This window comes from Salvia splendens, chromosome 16 (assembly GCF_004379255.2).
Source record: "Salvia splendens isolate huo1 chromosome 16, SspV2, whole genome shotgun sequence".
Taxonomy (NCBI): Eukaryota; Viridiplantae; Streptophyta; class Magnoliopsida; order Lamiales; family Lamiaceae; genus Salvia; species Salvia splendens.
In genome coordinates, this window is record NC_056047.1 from 7,108,717 (window position 1) to 7,133,896 (window position 25,180).

Sequence of the window (25,180 nt, forward strand, 5' to 3'; positions counted from 1 at the left end):
TCCCAAAAAAATGAGATTTTGTCTAGTTTCTTACCTTCTGATCCATAGCTCAATTTTTACAACTTATGCAACATCACAGAGACCTAAAAATCTCCCACAACACATAACACACACGATAATTCATCAGAAGTTCTGAATGTAATCAAACAAGAAGACAAAAACAACAAAATTCTTCACAAAAGTTAATTTCATGAATGCTGTTCTAATTATTTATCCAACGTTTAGACCTCGTTTCATTTTAATAGTTCCTCGTAATTATGCATATTGATTATTGGGCAATAACTGAATGATTTGTTGTGTTCTACCAAAACCATAGAGAAGAATATTTATAGTTTGAACATGAAATTAATAATGAAGGATGTATGAGACTAAAATGTTGGATTTATAAGGTGAACATATGATTAGCTGAAAACAGTGGTGAGACAAATCCCCATGACTATTGAGATGTGGCAGCAAGGCGAGAACAGTTTCTTCTCCCATTTTTGAGACCACACACACACTTCTCCAGCACCTCATAATCCTCGTTCCAATACAGCATCGAAGCCATCTCCGGATTCCTCAAAAGCATCTTCGATGTCAGGTATCCCGCAATCGTCCACGTCTGCTGCAGCCTTGCTTGCTTCCCGGTGAACCTCCCCTGCTTCGTGTCGTAGTATTCCGGCCACGAATCGCCCGGAAGCCTTTGCTCAGCCACCGCCACCGCCTTCCTAGCTAACTCCGGCCTTCCCATCTTGATGCACGCCAACGTGAACTGCAATGCAAAACGACCGCACCCTATCAGCCTAGGCAAAAAAAAACACGACTTACTATGTCGCTAGAGAATATCGCACCTGCCACGTGAGCGTAGGCCATGATCCGCCATTGTGATACGACCATGGGCTGCACAAACAGTATATTGGTCAGACTTTGAGCTAGTAGATTATGGTAATCCATTCGTTATCTTATATGCTTACGTATTCTTGGGGTCGCCTCCAGTGATGATGCGCCACTCGTCGTGCTCAAGAGCAGGATAGCATATCTTGAGAGGCATTTCTGCCACGAGATCATCCCATTTCTCCTCAATCAAATTCAATATACCTTCGCTTTGTTTGTCGGTGCTCAACGATGAAATAACGGACCAGAGATTTCCGAGTGTGAAAAACCTGAAATCCATATGAGCCGGCTGGAGATTGCCGCACAAATAGCCTCCACTGTCCGGGATCCAGTCCACAAGCCAGCTGGGTATTTGCTCAGGATAAATGTTGAACTTGTTGACGGCCTCACTGGAGTATTCTTCGGTCTTGTAACGATGAATCTCGTTAATTTTCTTCAGGTCAACCCAGTAGTACTCCCTCACATGAAATGAAAGAGCACTGAGTCGGTTGTTGATGGCCACAACGAGGTTCTTGGTCGTATCATTGACTGTCAGCATCTCACGGGAGCAACGCAAAGCAGAATAGAATAACGCCTACAAGTCCAAACAAAGACAAGTAAATTCATAGCAAATTGAGATGAAAAAGTGGCACAATCAGTTACTCACTTGGATCTCGAGTGGATGGCCGTGAATACCCATTCTTCGGTCAATCATGCAGGAACCATCAGTGACCAAGAGGGTTGGGAACATGTCAAAACCATCGGTTAAGCACATATTTAGAATCAATCTGATCCCAGTCTGCACATCTACTCTCTCTTGCAACGAGTAGTCGCCAGTGATTTTCCCATAGGATCTCAATAAAATGATCCACCATAGTCCTGTTCAAGTTACATAAAAATGACATGAGATAAGCTAACAAAGTTCTTCCCTATAAAACATGCATATAAATGCTTAAAAAAAGTTATTCTCAAACAGAAAAAAATATGTCGAACCACATGTTCAAAGACACAAAGATGAGAAGCACGTTTTGATTTGGATTAAAAAACAGCTATGTGGATAACATAGAGAAAAAGAAAATATGTTGATAAGCCATACCAGAATCTACAGGTGCAACTCGTCCAATAGCCGATTCACCAAAATCCGGATCTAATAAATCCTTGAACTCTCCATCTCGCCCATCAAGAGGCACATTTCTAACTTTAAAACTAGCTGGCATCAACCCTTGCCCAGGGCTGTAGCAATCCACAGATTTCTCCCAGCTCTAATTAAATATAAAAATGAAAATCCAAATTAGAAGTTCAATAAGGAATTGTAATAGCTACTACGTCTGATTACTAATAAGAAACTCATAATTCTAAATATGCCAAAATCTCAAGAACTTGTGAAATGTATATTTGCTCACCTGTAATTGCAGCGTGTGGAGCAAGAAGTTCTTTACTATTTCCCCCTCTCCATTAAGCAAGAACGCAAGAGCTGAGGGAACAAAGTCACGAATAAAGACTTGGTCGTAATTAAGTGGCTGCTTATCAGCCGGATCAGTGGCAGCTACGGTGCCCACAGGGCTTCCACAGTAATTCACGATTGCTCCTCGGAGCAACTCCCAAGCCTCCTTCTCCACCTCGGAAACATGTATCCCAAGGGTTGGTTCTGAAGCCTCTGCCCCACTAAACCGGTCAGTATCTCCAAATGTACCATCATTAACCTTGACCTCATCGACTTTACCCTTTTCTTCATCTTTCCCAAACAAATCTTGGCTCTCCTCTATCCTCTCAATTATCAGGGGCTTCACACTGAAACCCCCTTGAATGTATATATTCTCAAAGCTATTTTCAGGTAGACGGGATCCAACAGAGTTCGAATTATTCCTAATATTCGATGCTACATTTGCAGTTACACTTCCAAAACCACCGTTCTTCTTCACCCGATCAGCTAAAAAAAACTTAGACTGACCCCAATTTGAACCGGAACCACCAAAAACTATCCGGTTCGAGTCAATGACTCTCCTAAATCCTAATATCTTCCTATTATGAGAACAATTGGCTTTGATGGAAGAATAACAGAGCTTCAATTGTGATTTCGACAAATTATATTCACAGGAATGACCACGCTGTAGAAGTGGACTTCCAAAAATAGACGACTTTTTTCCAAGAATCAATATATTACTACAAGGCTTCCTACTTGAAATCCCAAGACAACCCCCAGAGTTCATTTCTCTAGATTTTTTGTCAAATGATCAATATTTTCAGCTCGTTCAAAGTCAAGATCAAAAATTTCACCTAAAGACTTGAACTTTACACCCTTTTCTATGGTCTCAATAAACTTTAATATGCTATTGAGATATTAAAGAATGGGATTACACTACAACTACAAGGTAAGTATATACACGTCTGTAAATTTAGAAAATATAATTAACAGAAACTGATCTATGTCAATATAAACAATTTGCAAACTTGAAAACAAAGAAAGATAGAAAAAATGAAATGTATTTGAGACTTACAGTTGGGGCTTTTTTGAGGAGAATGTAGCAGAAATTTTGGAAGTTGGAGCTGTGATAAAGGGGAGGGTGGAGGGGTTTATATAGGGAGAGCAAGGTGGAAGGTGCATCGAATTGTTGCGTATGAAAAAATGGATAAGCAAAGTCAGATTTCCATTTTTACCCTCAACTTGCGGTTTTGGTCTTTTCTCTTGTAATATGTGGATTATGCGAGTTGTGAAAAAGATATTTGCGTCAGATTTTATTCGAAAAAATACAAACGTGTTGATTAATTGAAATGTGATTTTCCCATCTGAAAATTGGCTACTGAGTCATGATTTACTTTCATATAAATTGGTATCTTTGTCACATAACCTCGCTAAAAATATTGATTGTAGTTCTAACAATAGTAGCCTTATCAAAAAAATTGGTCACAATTTAGTAAAGATAGTATCGTAGCTTTGTCGGAAAATTCAACATGATTGAGTCACGATAACCTCATCAAAAAATGAGCATAGTAGGATCCCCTCCGTTGGGTAATAGCACAACATGGGCTACGGTTCCACCCATTCCATTATTTTATTTATAAATTATAATATTAAAATATTAATATTTTTTATTATCAAATAATTTGATGTGCATGCATAATAGCACCACCCTGCACAGCAAGGGATCCTTTCCCATAATAACCTTGTCGTAAATTTGACTAGTTAAAAATGAAGGGCAGTATTGGGATTTAGCAAGAAAAGTTGAAATTGTCGGTTCTGACAAGCAACATAAAAAAATGTGAAGAAACGGTTACTTTTCAAAATTGTAAAAACGTGTAAAGAATATTCATATTAATTGGGCTGTTTGAATATTATCCGCATTCCAGAACATGGGCCAAAACTAGCACATTTTGTTCGTATTTTGAAAATCTTGAGTGGGCCTTAGTGAAAACTAATAGTATTATTTTATATATTTAAGCCCAAATAAATTGTATTAATTCCAAGTTGGGTCAAAACCTCATTGGGCCCATAAATAATGTGAATTTGCATCATAGAATTGAGAATGTTTTGGTCATAGTTGAGGTGAGCCCAAAGATCCATAACCAGTACTATATGCGAACAATGAAAAGAAGATAATTAAAAGAGACATGAATTAGCTACTGGGTTAAAGCTAAAAAATATCTAAAAAATTCTCAAATTTAACTAATTATATAATATTAATAAAATTTTAAAATAAATAATTATATACAGTATAATTGCATGTGACGTCCATGTAGTGTGAGGAATCACAAATCTCCATTGCATTCATAATGATCAAGCACAATTTAATAGCCCGATTTAAAAGATCTACTTTAGAAAGGCCACATAATTCTATACCAAAATAATTAAATATAATCAAAACTATAAGTTATAAGGTCTAGAATTTAACATCCATATCATCATATTTAATACGATCAAATTAAGAGGAGTACAAACAGTTAGGACAAGCCACTAACTGTTGAAAAACACACTACATATATGCAACTTGCATTATATTTTTTGCTTAATAACAACCAAAATTTTAAATTATTTATCCGCAACCACTTATCCAAAACTAAATTAAACAAAATAAAAACAAGGCACTTTCTAGAAATTTTAAGAGTATTTTCAGTCAAATAAATAGTAAAGTCTAAATTCCGACGTAACCAATGATACCATCTAAATTATATTCCACACATCCAAATCGAGTTTAATTTAATTATATTATCTTTGACCCTTGTTTCTCGAAACCTTAATATTATAACCTCTTTGTGATTAGCAAACAAATGGATTACGCAGTGCTAATTAATTGAATCTACCTCTAATTTAACAATTTCTCCCATTGTAAATCAAGTCTGTACTGCTAGCGCGTCGGTGTTGAATAGGAGAATTAGTTAATTAAATCTGTAATTAATAATTAAACCTAAGATATGCTAAATGATTGCCTAATTTGTTTTAGCTCTTTGCGGTTGAACACTCCACTAATTAAGTAAACGAGTGGACTGGTGAGATTTTTTGGGCTTTTGACTCTAAATTAATTGTTTTAATTTGGGAGGAATATGTTGAAACGCAGACACAATTTTGACTAATTCTAGACACGACAATACGTTAATATATTTTGTAATTAGCTTGTTTGACACATAGCAAAATTAAACTAGTTATTAATGGAGTACTATTTGTTTTGGGATTAGGTTCGGTTGATTTCTTGTTTCATGTAAAGTCAACCAAGCCAATTTTATACCCCTAGAGTTGGTTCAAGCTTATATTTTTGACATGTACAAAATCATTTTGACCTTTTGAGTTAGCCCGGCCACCAAACCCTAAATCATATCTGACTTATTAATATAAAATCAACTAATGATAATAATTGTTATTTTTAGTTCGGGTTAAGAGAAATGTTTACTTCTTTGAATTGATTATAACTATAGTCTATAAAGAAAGTTAGGGTGCAAATTATCACAAACTGCAAAATAAGTTAAGTTGCACGCAATATATAAATGTTTTTTTTCAGTTTCATTAGTATGATGCATTTTGGAAAGTGTTCCAAAAATATAACCGTTCGAAATGGACAATATCATATGTATAATACTACTAATATTGAGTTCGATGTACATCGACGAACCATTACAGTGGTATTAGAGCTCATGTAGCCAGTGATTCGATAAATTGCTTTTCACATTCATGATGTTTCTTTGTTCTTGGCTTATGAGAGGTATTTTGGGGTACACATCATTCTACACGAGGATTATGAATAAGTGAAGTTGCAGGAGATATATAGTTGTTTAATCAATCTATAATTAGGAGATATATAGTTGTTTAATCAATCTATAATTAGTATGACCGTCTTTTGCTATATGTCCCAAAAACAAAATTGTAAGGGTTAGATCAAAATCGGATCATATCATGCTAACAGCGGCGGATGCAGGTGGGGTCGAGCGGGGTCGGCCGACCCCACCGCCATCCTCGGAGAACAGCCTGAAGACTCCTCCCAACAGCCCCCGACCCCACAGCATCCGAAACTCCGCCCCACGATTCATCCTCAGACCTCAAGCAGCGCAGCTTTTCCCTTCTTCTTTTTATGTATTTGGCTTAGGTTTGAACTTTTTATTAATTAAAAAAATACAATCAATACTTTTCTTTTTAACAATTTTATCTTTATATAAGTGTTTAAACTTTATTTATAAATAAGAATTCTCGGTTTCTAGTTTATTGATCATCTTTTAATCATGGTTTATTACTTTTTAGTTTTATTTTTTAGTAGTTTATTGATTATCTTCCAATCTTATTTTATTATATTTTACTTTTATTTTAAACTAGTAGGAGTAGTAACTAATAAAAATTTTATCTAGTTTTAATAAATATAATAATTACTTTTGATCATTGATTTTAATTACTTTTCATTTAGATTAATGAATACATTTCTTTTATAAAGATTTGGCGCTTTCATCTGTTCTTCTAGTACTAATGTTGAACACGAACAACGACTAAAAGATATATTCATAGCTATTTCCAATGAAATAACTTTAAGTTAGCTTCAAAACAAGAATACTCGTAGAAGTCAATTATCGCGTTTAATATAAAATAGAGATATTTCGTTTGCAATGTATTTTTATTACTATTTTATATATTTAAATATTACTCCTTATATTAATTTTCTCGTCCGAGCCCACCATTTTTAATTCCTGGATCCGCCATTGCATGCTAATGTTAAATTCGAGTGTATATTGACCAAACTTGACAGAGACATTGGACCTCCCCGGCCCCAAGGACTACTTTTTTATATCTATGTGAACAAGACGGATTAATTGAGAATACTAAACTCATCCAAGCATTCAAATAATTTGCTAGTAGTAGTAGTATTTAAAGAACAACAATATTTCACGACATAAATTGATGAACTGTAACTAAGCACTGGCCATCAGCCATGTGTTAGCAACGTGATTAAGGAGAGATCTACTTAAAATGTACTCTGCTATTCACCACGAAATCAGCTTTAGCTATAATTAATGCTGTAATTAACACATAGTTTGTTATATAGGTATATGAAAGGACAGAGAGATTGTGGAGACGGGTCGAACAACCTTTGTCAATACTCAATACTAGATGCCTTCTCAAATTTCACATTAACTTTCTAGAAAGTAAAATTAGCACGTAATTTTTCTATATATTGCAATTTTCACATAATATTAAGTAAAAGTACATAGCTAAGTAATTGTGCCTTTAAGGAGAATAAACTGTTACAGTATTGATAGTAGTATATAACTATTCCACAGGGAATACTGAAACTACTACATAAATATCATGTGTCACTCCTCTTATCACAAAATGGTTTTAGTATGAACCCTACAAATTTTTATCATAAAGATCTACATTCTTGTACACGACAATCCGGTGCAAAAATCATTCTCAATGCACATTTTGATTATAGAAAGCTAAAGAACTTCTTATTAAGCATACACATTATTCTTTGACAAAAGATGATTTTAATTTTTAAATCTCACATATGTAAAGCTTAAACTTTTTCATCTATTTCTCTACAACTGATAACTATGTAACTCCTTATATACGCTCTTGGCTCATAGTATATAAGCTTGTATTGTTTTTTTATCAGAATTAATTGATTAAAGTTTAATATTCTAATATAGTCTGTATATATATCTTTCATCAACTAAGTTAAATAGATACTCGTTCAATCAATAGTGCAAAGGAATGATTACTCATATATAGATGAAAATAATAGGCATAATTCCAAGAGAATCTTACGCCTTGGAAAAACATTCTTCCTTGAAAAAGGGGCAAAATTCAAAGACCAAAGTTATGGATATAAGGATTTGAAACCTCGTTTTCGTCATACAACTTCACGGAAAGCATACAATTTTTTTAAGGATGAAAATTATGTTTTATTCACAATTTAGTTAGCTTTCATATCAATACTGTTTTGAGTTTTAGATAATTACTTTCACACACACATGTGCACATAATATATATATATGTAGGAACCCTTAACATGTATCATTCTGTATCTACTTATAGTGATTTCCTTAATCATGAATTATGATTAAACTGTCACATGACTTAAGGATTTGAATCTTAATTAATTTGCTATATATAACTAAATACTAAGTATATTAACTAAACAAAACTTTCATCCTAACTTTGAGAGCTCTCAAATTTTTTACAACTAATTAACATATTTTGAAGATATAGAGAACACCCAACTTTACGGTTAAATATATAGCCCTAAAGCAATAGTGGAAATCATTAATATTTCCTAATCTTTTCGATATTTAAGAAGGGCTGTGGATTTAACTCGAACCCGAAAACCACATACTTGTAGCTCACTTAATAGTTAATCACCCAATAATTTGATGATTAGGTTATGTGTCAAAATGTAAAGATAGGACTTAGAAGCAATAAGAGCACTATAAACAGTGGGATTGGCTTAGGACCCCTTAACATAATTCAAAGGGCACTTTTTATTATACACCCAATAACTTATATAGATGGATTTGATTGATCATACAATAGCAATCTACTACTTTTCAGATGCCACTATTGTCACATAGTGTGGACCCAAAACCAAGCTCTTGGGACCCACCTAAAATGCATCTAAGCCAATAATCGACATCCTCATGGCACTCTACCAAAGTCATAATGTAGATGAAAAATGGTCCATAGAAGAAAATCAACACAACAAAAAAATCTTTAACTTTTCGATTGAAAAATAAAGTAAAAAAAATCAGAGATTATAATTATGTGGTGGATTCCAGTTGTAGTTTGGTAGGTACATTTGTGGATGGATTGATACATACACGATGCAATGGTTTTCGTGTGTGCATACGTTTTTGTAGATATCGTCATTAACAAGTGGTGGCTTATGGATTAATTGGCATTGGTGACTTATTTAATCATAGTTATGACCATGTAAGCCGAAAGTTAAAATTTTAGGTTAGCTTTATGGTACGAACTCACGCTTATAGAAATTAGAACACAAATTTTACACACTTATTTATGGTGACATTTGTTTGGTGGTGCCTACCTCATTTCGTGTTTCACTTCAATCCCGTTGAGAATTATCATTCTTGTCCCACATTGATTTGATAATCGATTTTTTTATAAAATTTATGATCAACAAATGCATACACACTTCAAAATAATACTACTAGGTAAATGAGCAGTTATTTAGAAGATCTCATTTATTTCGAGTTTGTATTTAATTTAGTTAGAGAGTGTATTCGAATTCGATATTTTTAACCTTATACATTAACCAATGAAGCGAATTCAAAACTTTTAATCTAGCCTTATACATTAACCACTCTTCATTATGCAACTAAATCAAACACGAACACAAGAATAGTTTCGAACTTTCAACGTATACGGCTTTGAAGTAGCTAGTTAGTTTCATCCATCAAGGAAACCAAACCCAAAATTAACTAAATAAAAATAAAATAAAATTCATACAAGAAAAGGTAGTGTGCACGTGGCAGGTCCGCAACAGCTCTGACTGTTTGGACCACATCGGATGGCTTCTTCAAAAGGCACGCACCCTTACAAAGATTTCCGCCGCCACCGCCGAATCTCTCTCTTTCTCGGACTAAATTCGCAGATAATGTATTTGAATGTTATATACTAATTTTCATTTGTATTTCTATTAATCAAATATAAATGTGTTATTGTATTTTGCAATCAATTCCATCACGTTCTATAATAGCTGGCCGCATACCATGTGCGTATACCGTCCATTTTCTACAAATTTATAACAATCAATTTCTCTAATAGGGTCTAGGGACTTCAATTGGTCCCAACCCATCAACACTTTCTTCACTCAAATCTTTGAATGAAAATGTAATAAAAATTTGTCAACTATTAAGCTTCAATCTCTATATTGCAAGGACGGATATTGTCAAGTACTAGGGATACGTTTCCCACGAGTAGATAATGTATGTGTCACACTTTGATTAATTACAACTAATAAATGTTGCATTATGTATAATCTGAATTCAATTGATATTATATTGTATTTTTTTTAAGTGCACCATATTTACTGCATATTTAATTAAAGTCTACAAGGCCTATATCCTGAAATCAGTGTTTGATATGGAGAAAGAAAAGAAGGCTCTAATTTTTGAGGCAATGAAGCATGCTGTCTAGTTCTTTGCCTTCAATATTGATGTTTGCCCTAGAAAAGATTAACACCTACTAAACTAAAGTTTAGTGGATTTAGGTTGAATTATATATCAATTTGGAAAAAATTCGATTGACTAATATATCAAATTAACAAATCGGAGTATAATTATTTATGAGAATTACTAAGAATATACTATCAGGATAATTCATTACAAGTTCACCAATAAAAACTCAACAAAGATATTTTTTCAAGTGAAAAAGTAAAGATATTAATTATATACATGGATAGATATTTAAAGCATGAATTTTAAATAATAATTGAGGAAGCACTCATAATTTTCGTACGTTGTAACAATAAACAAAAGACCAAGAAATGATACATATGTATACATAAGTGTGTTCCAAAGAATGATAGCGAAGTTACAAAATTTTCAATTTCTTTTGGCCGTCCACGGAATAAAAGGAAGAAAAAAAGAATACAAACTCTAAAATAGCACAAGTTAACTATGAGCATGTCCCTCTCCCACCAATTCTATGGTAATCTTAAAAAAAAAAACTACATTTTTTTTCTAGTATTTTTTTTTCCAGAAAGCAGGGTTTGATTATTCAATACAACATGTTTTAAACATTGCTATTGAACTGGTTTTGTAAGAAAAACATGTCCTCCACATCCCACAAATTGTCACCTCCACAATCCATCCACTGACTGCTGCTGAAATCCAACCCTTGGTTAAAGTAGTCGGTTTGATTCGTCACAGATTGCTGATTATCGCCGCCGTAGCTAATCTGATCCGCCGCAGCGTAGCACTGGTCTTGGTTGTGGTTGAAAGAGTCGGAGGAGGCGGAGACGGCGGCGCTGGAGTTCTCCGGCGTCGTCTGAGAGTTGACCATGTTGTGAGGCTGCCCGAAACTGCCGCTGTCGGTAAGGTGGTAGTTTACGGCGGCGGAGGAAGGCAGCGGCGCGGCGGTGGCGGCGGCCGAGGCGGCTTGGATTCGCTCCACCAGCCTCGGCATCCAAAGGTAGCGCATGGCGTCCTTGAATTGCTTGCTGTTCACGTCACATTTCAGCTGCTTCGCATGCTTTTGCACCCGTGTGCGCCAGTAGTTCTTGATCTCGTTGTCTGTCCTCCCCGGCAGATGCTGCGCGATTTTCGACCACCTGTCCCACAAAAGCATGCCCATCGCCAAATTAGCCTCTACCAAAATAAATTTCTCGAAAATAAATTTGAATAAATAGAAAAGAATACATACCGATTTCCCCAACGAGAATGGAGCTCGAGGATGAGAAGCTGCTCTTCTAGGGTGATGTTGCCGCGGCGGACGTCGGGGCGGAGGTAGTTCAGCCACCTCAGCCTGCAGCTCTTTCCGGTACGCTTTAGACCTGCATCCACATTTCAATAACCAAGTTAATTCAATACAAAATATTGTTAAAAAAATATATAAAGTCTGGTCAAATTCTGGTGTGTCTGTACTCACCAGCGCAGCGGGCGAGGGAGTTCCAGCGGCCTTCGCCGTGATGAGCGATGTAGTTGATGAGGGTGAAGTCTTCTTCAACGGTCCATGGACCTCTCCGGAGATCCATTTCCTCCTCGCTGTAATCGCCTCTCACTTTACCGCGTTGCTCCATCTCTTCTTCTATCTCCTTCCTTAGCGATCAAATCAAAGCTGATGAATTGATCAAGATATGTGTGTGTATATATATAAATAGGGAGATATTGAATTTCAGTTTTGGAGAGATGGAGAAGGAGATGTGTGTGTAGATAGAGATAGGTGGGGGTGAAGATTAATACACAAGGTGGGGTTTTATATAGGGGACCTTTGAAAAAAAAAGAACTATAAAATGGTGGAGAAAAGAGGTGGCAAGGAATGTGATGTGAGAGAGGCTAAGCCGCAATTCAATAGTTATTTGTAATTTATTAAACCTAGCACTTAAAAACAAAACTTTGGCTTTTTTAACTATTATTTTATTCTAATTTTGAACTTTGACTTTCTAATGTATGTGTGTGGAAAATATGGATTTTTTTTCTCTTTCTTTTTTATTTTTTCACCCTTCTTTTAATAAGCCTAAGTTAATGTATTTTATGTCAAGTTGTCATCGAATTATTGACTCTGTCACTTCTCGCCTTGTTAGTTGCCAATTTCCACGATGAAGAATGTGCATAAGCCTATTAAATTAAATATTGATAATAGCTGCGGAAAATTGATTATTTGACTTTAGGATTAATTAGGAAATTCAGAAGCATTTCCATTACTGGGTGATATTTTCGAAAAAAAATAACACTTATTTTCGGAAATTGTTGGAATATTGACGTATATTTATAAGCCGAGGTTGATTGAGCTTCAAATATGTAAAATTATTCTTAATACAAAGTTCTTAAAATGAAATTTATTGAAAATTCCAGGGATAAATACTCTATTAAGTGCCTCCAAAAACACAAAACAAGTACTATTTATCAAGAATTGCCAAAATATTCTACTATTGTGATTCTAATTTTATATCCTTATAATATGAATTGTAGTGAATATAACTAGCTTATTGCCGCGAACACATTTATATATTGTGTTATTCGTCTATATATATTTCAGAAATAATTAACCCTCTCCGTTCAAAACACAGTTTTGTTTCACGAAACTATCCACACTCCACAATGTTTGTTTGTGCGTGTGTGCATGTGTGTGTAAAAACAATAAGTAGAGAAGCCAATGGAAGGCGTTGATTTAATTTGTGTCGAATTATAATTAATTAATGTACATTTTGGCTATATAATTAATTCAGTTAGCTACTGCTCTCATTCATACCCCACGCTATATTCATTTGCACTCCTAGACTTCAATTTACTGCAACACCATTATATCATATTTTGAGATGAAGAAACAATATCATATTATAAAAATAATATAATAAGTATTATACGGCATAAGATCCTAAGTCGTACATAATGTCTCCAAAATTTAATACTATATCACTCAGCCTTGTGTTCCTTCACATTCAATCTTGTTGTTGGCGTTTGTATTTAATGGTCTTTCTCCTTTTTTTCTCTCCGTATTTATTAAAATTAATTGTTATTACTACTATCGATCATAAAATATTTAAAAACATGTATATTCGATCTAGTGATTCCCATACACATGGACATAGTGTAGCTATGCTATGACATTCGATTAGATTATGCTCGTTCATTGGCCTTTTTGCTTTTTCCAAAGTAATCATATTTTATTAGGTTTGATTGGTGGTCGGTTTCCTCTAAAACTTATATGCATATTAAGAAACTTTAATTATTGAGTTCACGCCACTCGATTAGTTACTTTCATTAATGTATATATTGAATTCTTGTAATTTCAATTATAAATTCTATATTGTTTATCATCTATAAATTAATAAAATTGATGTAGCCAATAACCAATGAATGTGGAGGAAAATAAAGGGAACTGCGCACGACATAAATATTACTCATACTACTATAGTGTGAAAAAAATATTAATAGTGTGAAATATTTATGTCTAATGAATACTAGCTATACATATATTTTATAATATTTGTGTGTATGCATATTGTTTGGGGACCGATCTAATATTGATATACTTCAACCCTGGCCATAATTTTCCAAATAAATAATAATTCTTCTTATATTGCGCCATTAATTACTAATCTCAAATAAAAGTATATAAGCAATATATAGCAAAACAATATTAGCAACAATTGTAATATCATGAATTATGGAAGTCATGACGAAATAGAATTAGGATTTACCCAGATGAAAAGTCAGAAAAATTAAAGAAGCGAAATTGAATTTTCGATTGCATTTGTTTTTCTAAAAAACATCTTACTGTATAGAGTATTATATACATATATACACGAATACATTGCTTCTATGAGGCTTAATTAACTCATTAAATTGGTGTTAATTAATAAACGGCAGCAACGGTTGCATCCCTTCTTAGTTTCCCATTGTGAAAACTTTTACACGTGCTAATGAGTGAATGTGTTATCATCATATATGCATAGTTGCATTAGGATGAACCACCCTCCTTAATGAATAATTAAGATCACAGCTTAGTATGAACCCGGTAACAATTAGGGATGATTAACAAATACTATCATTCACACAGTTACAAATTCGAAAATACAATTCGCTATAATATTGGATTTACACTTCATTATAAATACTGAATTAACAGAATTAGAACATTGAATGAGTCTCATTATACACAACTGTGTATAATGAGACACATTCAATGTTCTAATTCTGTTAATTCATACAGAGGGTGGTTTTAGCTGCATCGATCGATGCAGTACACCATGAAACAACGACGGATGCAGGTGGGGTCGACCGACCGACCCCACCGTCGTCCAATGAGGCTGCCGAGAAACTTTAGTTTTTTGACCACGGACCCGACGCAGCAGCATCTCCGACCCCATGGTTTGGCCTTCGTTGGAGTAACAGAGAGGACGAATCAGTTGGAATAATAAGGAGAATTGGGGATGGAGGAGAGAGACTGTGAAAAATGAATCGATAGTCTGTAATAGAGGAAACGATTACACTTTTTTTATTTCCAATTATTTTAATAATTAAATTAGGTGAATGTTTAAAATATAAATTTAGTTGGTCTCTTTTAACATCAACATATTGATGGCTTAATTAGTTAAATTACTTGGGTTATAGATTAAGTCACCATAATCATAACTGAAAATATGACTACATAATCTGAGATATGTTTTAAAAACAATTATTTATTATATTTATTATTAATTAAATTAATTTTTAAAAATAATTATTTAAATATTATTATTATTAATTATGTAATTGTATCCGACCCGCGAGCTACATTTTCTGCATCTGTCATTGCCATGAAATTAATTCAATCAAAGTGGAATACGCTAATATATGACGATTATGCATATTCACTAAATAAAATAGTAGTAAGTGTTAAATGTAAAAAAAAACTAAATTTATTGGCTATTCCCTCTCGAGTTCTTTGCTAAATTAGTAAGTGCATAATCGGACTTTTAATTTATGATATTACTCTATAAGCTATTCATCAACCATAACACCTTTGTCAGTAGCAGTTTGTCTTATTCTTATTTCTTTTCTCTTAAAGTAAGAATTTCATAGTTTTTATATGGTAAATAAATATAGAAAATCGGAAATCTTGAAGGAGATTGCGTATCGAGCACCTGTTTTAGTGAATAAAATAGTAAAACCTTTTATTATGCAGAGTAGGCATGCACACGGTTCATAAATCGCTGGTTCCGGTGGTTCATAAACCGGCGGTTCACGGTTTAGGATTTTCATGAACCTGAACCGGCCCACCAAGGGTTCTGGCGGTTCCGGTTCAAAAAGCCGCCGGTTCGGACGGCGGTTCAAAACCACCGGTTCTGTGCCGGTTCGGCGGTTCGTAATATTTTTTTATTTTTTTTGCATTTTCTTATTTATTTATATATGAAATGTGCGTAAATAAAATTAAAAAAATCACGATGAAAATTGTAATTTTATTGAGATTACAAGTTACAACAATTACAAATCACAAAAAACTTGAAGTCTTGAAGTCTTAAACAAAAAATTTAAATACAACGAGACTACTAGTCTACAACGAAGCTAATTATAAATTACAAAAAAGACTTGATGTTCAGAACAATAAATTTATAAGTATATATACTCTTAGTCGGCGAAGGAGATGTTTCTACATAACTAAATTGAGGACACGTTTAGCAATTCACCTTAAATGTTGAGTTTAGTCTAACAATCAACAATTATAGTAGAATTGTCAAAAGGTTCCCAGATCACCGACTAGAGTATATACAAATATAATTATTTAATTGTATTTGCATATTTTTAAAGTAGAAACAAATGGAAAAAAAGAAATTAAGGAAAAAGGACTTGAGCTAAACTTAAATTTTAAATTTAAGTTGAGGTAAAATTTAAGTTGAGGTGCCTACGTATCCCCAATGCTCATTTGCATTAGGGAATCAAAGCTCACGTAGTTCTCTTACCTTACTTACCTATTTGGCTTGGTCGACGGTTGACGGTTGGACTACGATTCATCCCCGGTGAAATCTTCGTGTGATTCCTCCTGACGATCATCCCAATCATTTTCTTGTTCTCTGACGCCAGCTTTGGCCCAATCATCAAGTAACATCACAGCTTCCATATTTTTCGCGGAGAGCTTACTTCTTGATTCATCCAACACACGTGATCCAACACTGAAAGCGGACTCGACGGCGACAGTGGAAGCCGGAACCGAAAAAATCTCCTTAACCATTGACGCAAGTATGAGAAAATCTTTCTCGTGTGTTCCCCACCAATCGAGGACGTCGATTTGGGCGGGAGGAGTAGGACCTTCAACACAAAAGGAAAAGAGTGAATCAAAATATAAATCTAATTTACTTACCATACCTGAGGCTGACCTTCCGCCGGTGTTGTAGCTGTATAGGTCGGCTAATTGGGATTGCGCGTCGGGGTCATCATAATCAGTTTGAAATGCGAAGCCAAAATTATGTTGTTGAGGAGGGGTAGGTCTTCTGACTTGGTGGGTACTGTCATACTTGGTTTCATATTCAGTGTAGAGGGCACGCAAGTTATACTCGAAGGTTTGTTGGACAATTGACCGGTCCAGGAGGTTTATTTGAAATGTTTCGGTTAGGTTTACTCCCCGTTGGTCATTGGTATCCGCTTGCAATGCTTGAAGTGGACCAAGATCAATAGAACTCAAATTGTTATAATAAAAATCTAAAACCTGGAGGTGCCGGCTAATTTTCATTTTGGATTTAAGACCTTTGCAATCAAAAACACCGTTGGAATCTCACTTAAATATTTAAGCCATTTGGCAATCATATAATATAAAACACACATCAATTCAGGAGAGGAGTAAGCATTTTTCATCGCAGTTTTAAAACCAAGTGATATATACATGCAATGCTCTAAAACACAAACATCAGTGCAATAATAAACACCCGATAATTCAACAGTCGCATTTTTGAAATATTTGAACAATTTAAATAAACTCACGCTATGATCCTAACAACTATGCGCCAGATATAAATCAGAAACGAGATAGGTTCTAAAAAATCACACAAAGAATCTTTATGCCCCAAAGTATAATTCAGACAATCATATGTCGAATTCCATCTATGAGACACATCCATGGTAAAATTCGTATATCTTACCTTCTTTTGATGGCAATACTTCTTCCAAGCTTTGCCAATATGCGGCTTTTGATGGATTAATCTAACTGCAGTTCTAATCGGACTAACATGCTTTTGCCATAATTCAAGCGCATCTTGTACACATAAATTCAAAATATGACATATGCATCTTTGATGAAAATACTTACCACCAATAACCGGAGTACAAGCAGTAATCAAGTCATTAATACTTGCAGTGTTAGTAGTTGCATTATCAAAACCATCAAAAAATATCTTATTGCATAATTGAAATTCATTCAAAACTTAAATAATTAAAAAAGCAATTTCGGGTGCAGTGTGTGGTGTTTCAAATTCTTTAAAACCAATCAAACGCTTGTTCAAAGTCCAACTATTATCCACAAAGTGAACCGTAATGCTCATGTATGAATGTCTATTAAAAGAATCAGTCCATACATCTGAGCAAATGTTCACTTTGTGTCCCAAGTTGAGTAAATAACGTGATAATTCAACTTTTTTCTCCAAACATTGTCGAACGGTAGATCGTTGAACGGTCATTCAACCTACTCTTTTGACAGCTACGTTCAAACCACTTTGCATAGTAACCTCAATTTTTTTGTCATCATAAACATTAAAAGGAAAATGCTTCATTGCAGCCCATCTAGCCATAACGTCAACAAAATTTTTAGGATCATATTTAAAAATAGGCATACCAGACGAACCTGAGCCACCGAGTTGGAAGTTTAGTTGGGTTTGGGTAGCGGCAGTGCCACATTCTACCGGATGCTTTGTCACCAAATGACGACAGAGGGTGACATATCCTCCACCACTCGCAAATTTGTAGACTTCATCACAATAGTTACAATATGCATGAAACACCGATGTCTCTTCTTGAGAGAGCGGATCGTTAGGACTTGAAATTACCACCGGGACCTTCTTATAGTGTTTAACAAAAATATCAGATTTCAATGTTTTTTTAGTGGGTGGAGGGGGAGGCATGTCCTCATTTCCGCCGGTGCTAGACGAAATACGAGAACGAGATCTATCATCATTGTTGTCTGAGTCCGACGATATAGCCACGTTGTACTCGTCATCTTGTTGCATGGAACTACCACCGCCCCCCACCTTGATGCATTTGAGCGAGTAGCATGGCGGTCATATGATCTTCTTCTCTCTATAAATATTATATAAGTTGAAGTTTTAATTAGGAACACAAAAAAATTAAAAAAACTCAATCTTATGAAATTATGAATTGTAAAAATAATTTTATTTTTTAGAACTTACTTGCATGCGTTTAGCCGCCACTCGGGAAACCTCTTCCATAACTTCTCGACGACTAGGTCGCTTTGATTTTTGGGGACGACTACTTTGATCTTGGGAAATTCCTTTGCCCCGACCACCACTTCCCGGTCCACCACGAGAAGAAGACATAATGCAAAATGAAAGTAGTATGAAATATGAAGTATTGAATAAATTGTAAATTACGAACACAACAACAAATATAGGAGTAGTAAACAACTTGAGCAATTAGAGAGAATGATGATAGAGAGATAAATTGAGATTGAGAAGGAAATCCTTGTCAACACAAGAATGGAGTGAGTAAAAATGATGGGGGAAGTGGGGTATTTATAGGAGTCAAATTGGAAGAAATTAAAAAAAAAGTTCAAATTTCAAATTTCGGCCGGTTTACCGCCTGAACCGGCGGTTCAGTCCACGGTTTCTAACGGAAACCGCCGATTTCTGGCCGAAAACTGGCAGTTTCTGACCGGTTTTCAGGCCACCTATACGCTGCCACCTAAAAAAGGAACTGAACCGTCGGAAACCGACAGTTTCTGACGTAAACCGCCGGTTTTTCTGCACACCTAGCCTGAAAACCTACGCTCTAGCCGGTGAACCGGTGAACCGGCGGTTTTGAACCGCCGATTACGGTTCACGATTTTTTTGAACCTGAACCGGCCCGCTTGAACCGCCGTCGCCGGTTCCGGTTCGTGAACCGGTGGTCCGGTTCAGTTTGTGCATGCCTAATGTAGAGCTGCAAAATGCAAATGCATGCACTTGAGATTAAATAAATATCATCGATCATTACAAAATTGCCGGGTCGATTTGTTCATGCCTAATGCAGAGCTGCAAAATGCAAATGCATGCACTTGAGATTAAATAAATATCATCGATCATTACAAAATTCAATTTTATAGTACAAAGTGTTCTTTTTGTCTCCTATATGGTTTTATGTGGTAGGGAACAATCTTTTGTTTTATCCTTTAATTTATCTTTTCTCTTCTTCTTTTTTGTTGTTTATTGTCGTTTTCTTGTCAATTACTATTATGATTTCACACAAGAAAGTTCTCATTTTGGTACTCATAGTTACAAAAAAGGTAGTACTACTACTTCACATCTTCCATTACAATATACACTTCCTCGTTATTCGAATTCTCAATAATACTATTAAGTTTTATGTTACATTTCATGTTTTAATAATTGATTCACCAATGTAAATAGCCCCTACTTCAAGAATGAATTAAATTTCTAAAATTTTATAATTGCAAAAATGTACTAAAATACTAATAAACAGACATGGAATTATATAAATTTAATTTGGGCTATAATCATAGCAAAAACTCAATCGAGTTAATATGTGGCTGATAGTACGAGACAAATTAAATGAAAATTACAATAAAACAAATCTAAATCTAAAGAAGACATATCTCACAATTTGACAACGTAGTTAACCAAGTGTCGAAATCTTTCCTTAATCATACATCAAATAATACGCTTTACATGGATGTTTATAGCCACATATTTTAGAATTATAGAAGTGAATTTGAAGCTACTAAACCATTCTTGTTATGGTTAGGAACCAAACTGGTTGATTAATTCACTCAAAATGGGACTCACTCAAAAATGAAATTATTTGCAACTTAAATTCATCTTAGTGGAGCTGCGTGTCAGCCTCTGCATATAAATTTATAATCCAATTCCTATAAATACTTACATTTTATTTGTGGGAGTGTGTCTTGATATATGTATTACTTCTCGAGTTACCCACAACTTTATTCTAATTATATCCCTTCAATCATTTAAAGTAGTTCCCTGATTCCATCTTATGCATATATCCTTATTGGGTGATGACGTCGTCATCCATATTCTTGAAATAATTGTTGTTTACAGTGTCCTAATTAATTCACAATGGCATATTTGACATATACTATATGCTCCAACTTAAGCTAGCATCCATTTTTTAAAACTTTATAAGTAACATTACTACATTAATTAGTACGTTTAGTGATATTGATAATCATATACACTCTGATGTTTCTAGATAGATTCCAATCGAAAACGAAATCCTACTCCAAGAAGCAGAATAAAGGGTGGACAACTTCATAAAATTCCCAAATATTTATTTATTTTCTAGGATAAATAGAATGTGCTACAACATTAATGGGACAATAGATATGATAAAAATCAAGTACGACAAAACTTTGCGAGATGTCTCCACATCGTCCAAAGTTATGGTGGAAAGATTTGTCTTGAATGGAATTCGTGACAGAGCAAGACATTTCACACAATGAGTCTCAAAATGACATTTCACAATTTTTTTAGCTAAGTTTATTTGAAACCAAAACACAAATTTTACTTAATTTACAAATTTTTTAAAAAAATTAGAATTTTTTTATTTTATTATAACTTCTTGATATTGATCTTTAAACAAAGAGGAACACCAAATTAAAGAAAGAAAATGATTAACCATAAGATTTAAGTTCCGACATAACACAAAATTCTGATTCTCAAATTTAGCTAATTAGATAAAAATAAAAATTATAATTCAATGTAAAATTATTAACTTAGAGTTTTGTAAGAGTAATTTAATAATCTTCTAGGAAATAAATAGCAAAGATGTTGTAATTTTTGGATTGAAAATATACGAGATTGCAAAAGTTTGAAAGTTTGAAAATACCAACAAAAAGAGAATAGATGATCCTAGTGTATTTATTGGAATAATTTTCTTGGAAATTTTTGTTAGAAGATTAATATGCCTAAACACTCGTGAAGGGAACTACTAAAATATGGTTGTATTAATCTTTAATCTAGCCAATTAGAAAAAAAGAAAAATATTACGGGACACTAATATCTATATTTTTACACAATAATTAAAAATAATCGATTTTTATAAGTAGAGGTTATGATCTAAAACTTCTCCTTCCACCACGACCGCGCATTCACACACTTCTTGTTATTTGAGTCAAACAAATATTGTAAAAAAAAGGTCAAACAAATCTTGTCATAATTAATGTATATCGTGACAATTTATATTCGTCTCTACTGTCTGTTAACATTTCCGAATTAAGTAATTATTCATCTTAATCAAGGATTCTGCAATCATTAACTAATTAATTAAGCGACAAGGAAAATACTATTGATCATGAAGAAGAAAACAAATCGAAATGAAACTATGTATACTAGGAATTGTTTTCCCTAACCTAATAATAACAATTTTAAAGGAATTAATCATAATAACCTAAGATAATATGAGAGTGCTCACAAAAAAATTTAAGGCATATTTTCTGAAAATCAAAATCAAATTAGTTATCTTTCCTAATCGCATATTTAAGGTTACAGTGGGTCACATCGTATTAGTTGAAGATATAAATTTGTTTGAATCATCAGAAAGACCTGTCAATTTCCTTAATCGCATAAAATCATAATTAGGACATGTTAATTATAGTAAATATTCTTGTACATCGTATTCTCGTATGAAACGTCTTTGACCCAAACATGGGCTGTCACATTATTAAATCTTACCATATTTATAATTTGACCCATAGGAAAAAGCAAGATTATTTCGATTAATAATATAAGGTATCTCTTTGTGTATATCTCCATCTTGGCTAAGTAAATATTTGAATTTCCATGTAAGAAAAGTGGGGTATGTCGTATGTGTATAGAATGAACTACTACAATTTATTTCTACCAATACATGAACCTGTTTGAATTAGTATTGTATCTCTTTGTGTATACTTGCCAAACTAATTATTTATTTGGAAAATTTGGAAAAGTCGGAAATTGAGGAACTTTAATTAATTTAATTAATTCGTGAGTAGTAGTAGACCAGTAGTATAAAATTTCCATAACTAGGCTCTTCTTTCTATGAAACTTATAACTGCTCACGTGCATATGAGTTATCTTTAATGAATAATTAAGCAATTTTGTGTGTGATATAGGAGTATAATATAATGTGAAAGATCGAAGAAAAGTGAAAAATGATGAATAAAACAGCATCATTGTCTCAACTCTATGTGCGCACGCTTCCTAATAATTAATAGTACTACATAAAACTATCTTAATTTGCCGCTGATATACGTTCGTGTTCATATTCTCCTATTATCTATGTTATTTGTTTAAACACTTTTATATTAGTTTAATTTATTAACTATTTTAATCATTTAAATTAACCATTTCCCTGCCCATGGGTAGCGTATATATACGATCAAGATAGATGCATGCATGCATGTATATATCGACGAAGATATGCTTATCTTAAACCAACGCTTTTATTTGGCTATATAATATGGGGGTGTTTGCAAATTGCAATTTGATTTATTATATAAAGAATATGGGATGTCGACGTGGAATTTTGTTTTGTTGTTCAATTCCTCACAAATTCCACGGCCAAATTTGAGTACGTGGGATTGTTGAATATCAATTCATTATAAAGATAACTGAAAAATCATTATTGATCATCTTTCGAAAAGGGACATGACACGTGTTCGGGCGTTGGCTGAGTGGCCATTTTGGGCTAGAATACAACTAAATATGTCGCTTTTGTGAGAAGCTACTATAAAGCTCCTTAATTATTACTATTAGTTTGAATTCTGCAATTTTTTCTAATACTGTAACTAAAATATAAATTTGAGTAATGCATGCATTTTATTTACATCATTCAAATGAAATGAATAAATGTACACTTACTTGCATATATACTTTACATGTGGAGTTAATTTGATAACATACACAACGTATACAAGTTATATTAAATTATATATATCCACAATATACATATGTTAAAAACAAAAATGATAACGCTGGCCAATCGAAATGAAGCACATTACAACATTTAATGAAGTCAATGTGTTCAAGTTTCACGAAATCAAGGAAGATCTGTACAGTGAAACAAGAAAATTCTAGCTACTTGTTAATAATCATATAGTTACGTTTAAATGTTGAAAATATTATCTTTTTTAGCTCACGAAGTGGCGAGTCGACATGTATAAATTAGCCAATACTTATGTATGTGACATTTGGAATTGTAAAGGGAGGGGACCATTTAGCCACTAATCATAAATATATGTGTGTGTGTGTGTCACGTTCATGCATTTTCTTTTTATTCCTATCTATAATCTATCTTCATCATGACTACTACATCTATGTTGTTTTCATCATAATCTTTGTCAAAAATGCTCCAACAATGACCCTTGGAGGCTGCTACACAGTTTGCACATATACGGCTTCCAAATAATACTAATCACAACTTTGATTAAGATGTGTATAAACTCATAAATGATAGTAAATGGCATTATAAGAGAAATTTGTTGCACATAATATACATGCAACTTGATAAAATTCCAGTCCGATTAGCCCACTCTCGATCAACTTGTAACTCGAGTATAATTGACCTGAAATCCACTGAATTGATCCGATTGACATTTCTGCATGCAAGTTATAGAGTCGTTGTGCGTATTTTCTTATCTAGGCGATATTAATTAAGTAATAATTGATGACAAGATTGATGGAGGTAATGGAAATGTAACTAGTTACATAACGAAAAGCACAGCAGTTAGATGTTGAGATGAAAGAAAATTTCCAAGATTGAGAGAGAGACATAAGGTCCAGATTCAATGTGATATTAACATTTAGAGTCAACTCTATACGTGTCCTTAAACCTTAACATTCTTATAAACATAAAATTAAACAATATCTTCTAGATTTATGCATTAAATTAGATGAGTTGGAATAAATATCTGTGTTAGTCAGTCGGACAATGGGTCGATAGGTTTGATCCAACGTCGGCAACATCGAAGCCCATGTGCTATTTTTAGTTCATTAACCTCTATATGGTTAATCAGGTTTTTGATTAATATGATGTTTGGAATCATGGGATTGGGACTAATGATGTTTTCTATAATGACATCCCTAAAAAAGCGACATACAAATTAATATGTTTGGAATCATGTCATATACTAGTCTGTTCATATGTAATTTGCAATAAAGAAAAAAACTTGACTACATTCTTGTATAGTTAGATCCATTGCACAAATTAAATCTAATGATACATTTTCAAGAAAAACAATAAGGTCAATGGTAGATTTTGTCGCATTATTTAGCCATTTATCTTAAATATTCCACCATATAGGTAATTACGATTCAGTACTCATCGTTTTTTTATAAAATTTATGGCGACGAAATATCGACATGACAACTAAAATTACTCATCGATTACCTAAATTACACAATGATTATCCAAAATTATACATCGATTATACTTAATCGACGTGTAATTTTGACTGCCACGTCAATAATCCTAT

At 33.8% G+C, this 25,180-nt stretch overlaps 2 protein-coding genes across 2 annotated transcripts; both read right to left on the reverse strand.

Moving 5' to 3' along the window:
• Nucleotides 1-325: 325 nt before the first annotated feature.
• On the reverse strand, nt 326-3,408 carry LOC121772171 (alkaline/neutral invertase A, mitochondrial-like). Its single transcript, XM_042169171.1, has 6 exons — nt 2,256-3,408; nt 1,949-2,114; nt 1,520-1,731; nt 954-1,447; nt 831-879; nt 326-751 (listed from the first exon to the last, which is right to left on the reverse strand). Exons 1-6 carry the CDS (start codon nt 3,060-3,062, stop codon nt 437-439), a joined length of 2,043 nt encoding a protein of 680 aa, XP_042025105.1. The 5' UTR covers nt 3,063-3,408; the 3' UTR covers nt 326-436.
• A 7,415-nt stretch (nt 3,409-10,823) lies between these two features.
• Nucleotides 10,824-12,235, reverse strand: LOC121769819 (transcription factor MYB108-like). Its single transcript, XM_042166580.1, has 3 exons — nt 11,936-12,235; nt 11,711-11,840; nt 10,824-11,618 (listed from the first exon to the last, which is right to left on the reverse strand). The coding sequence occupies exons 1-3, from the start codon at nt 12,084-12,086 to the stop codon at nt 11,081-11,083; spliced, it is 819 nt and encodes a 272-aa protein (XP_042022514.1). The 5' UTR covers nt 12,087-12,235; the 3' UTR covers nt 10,824-11,080.
• Nucleotides 12,236-25,180: the final 12,945 nt, after the last annotated feature.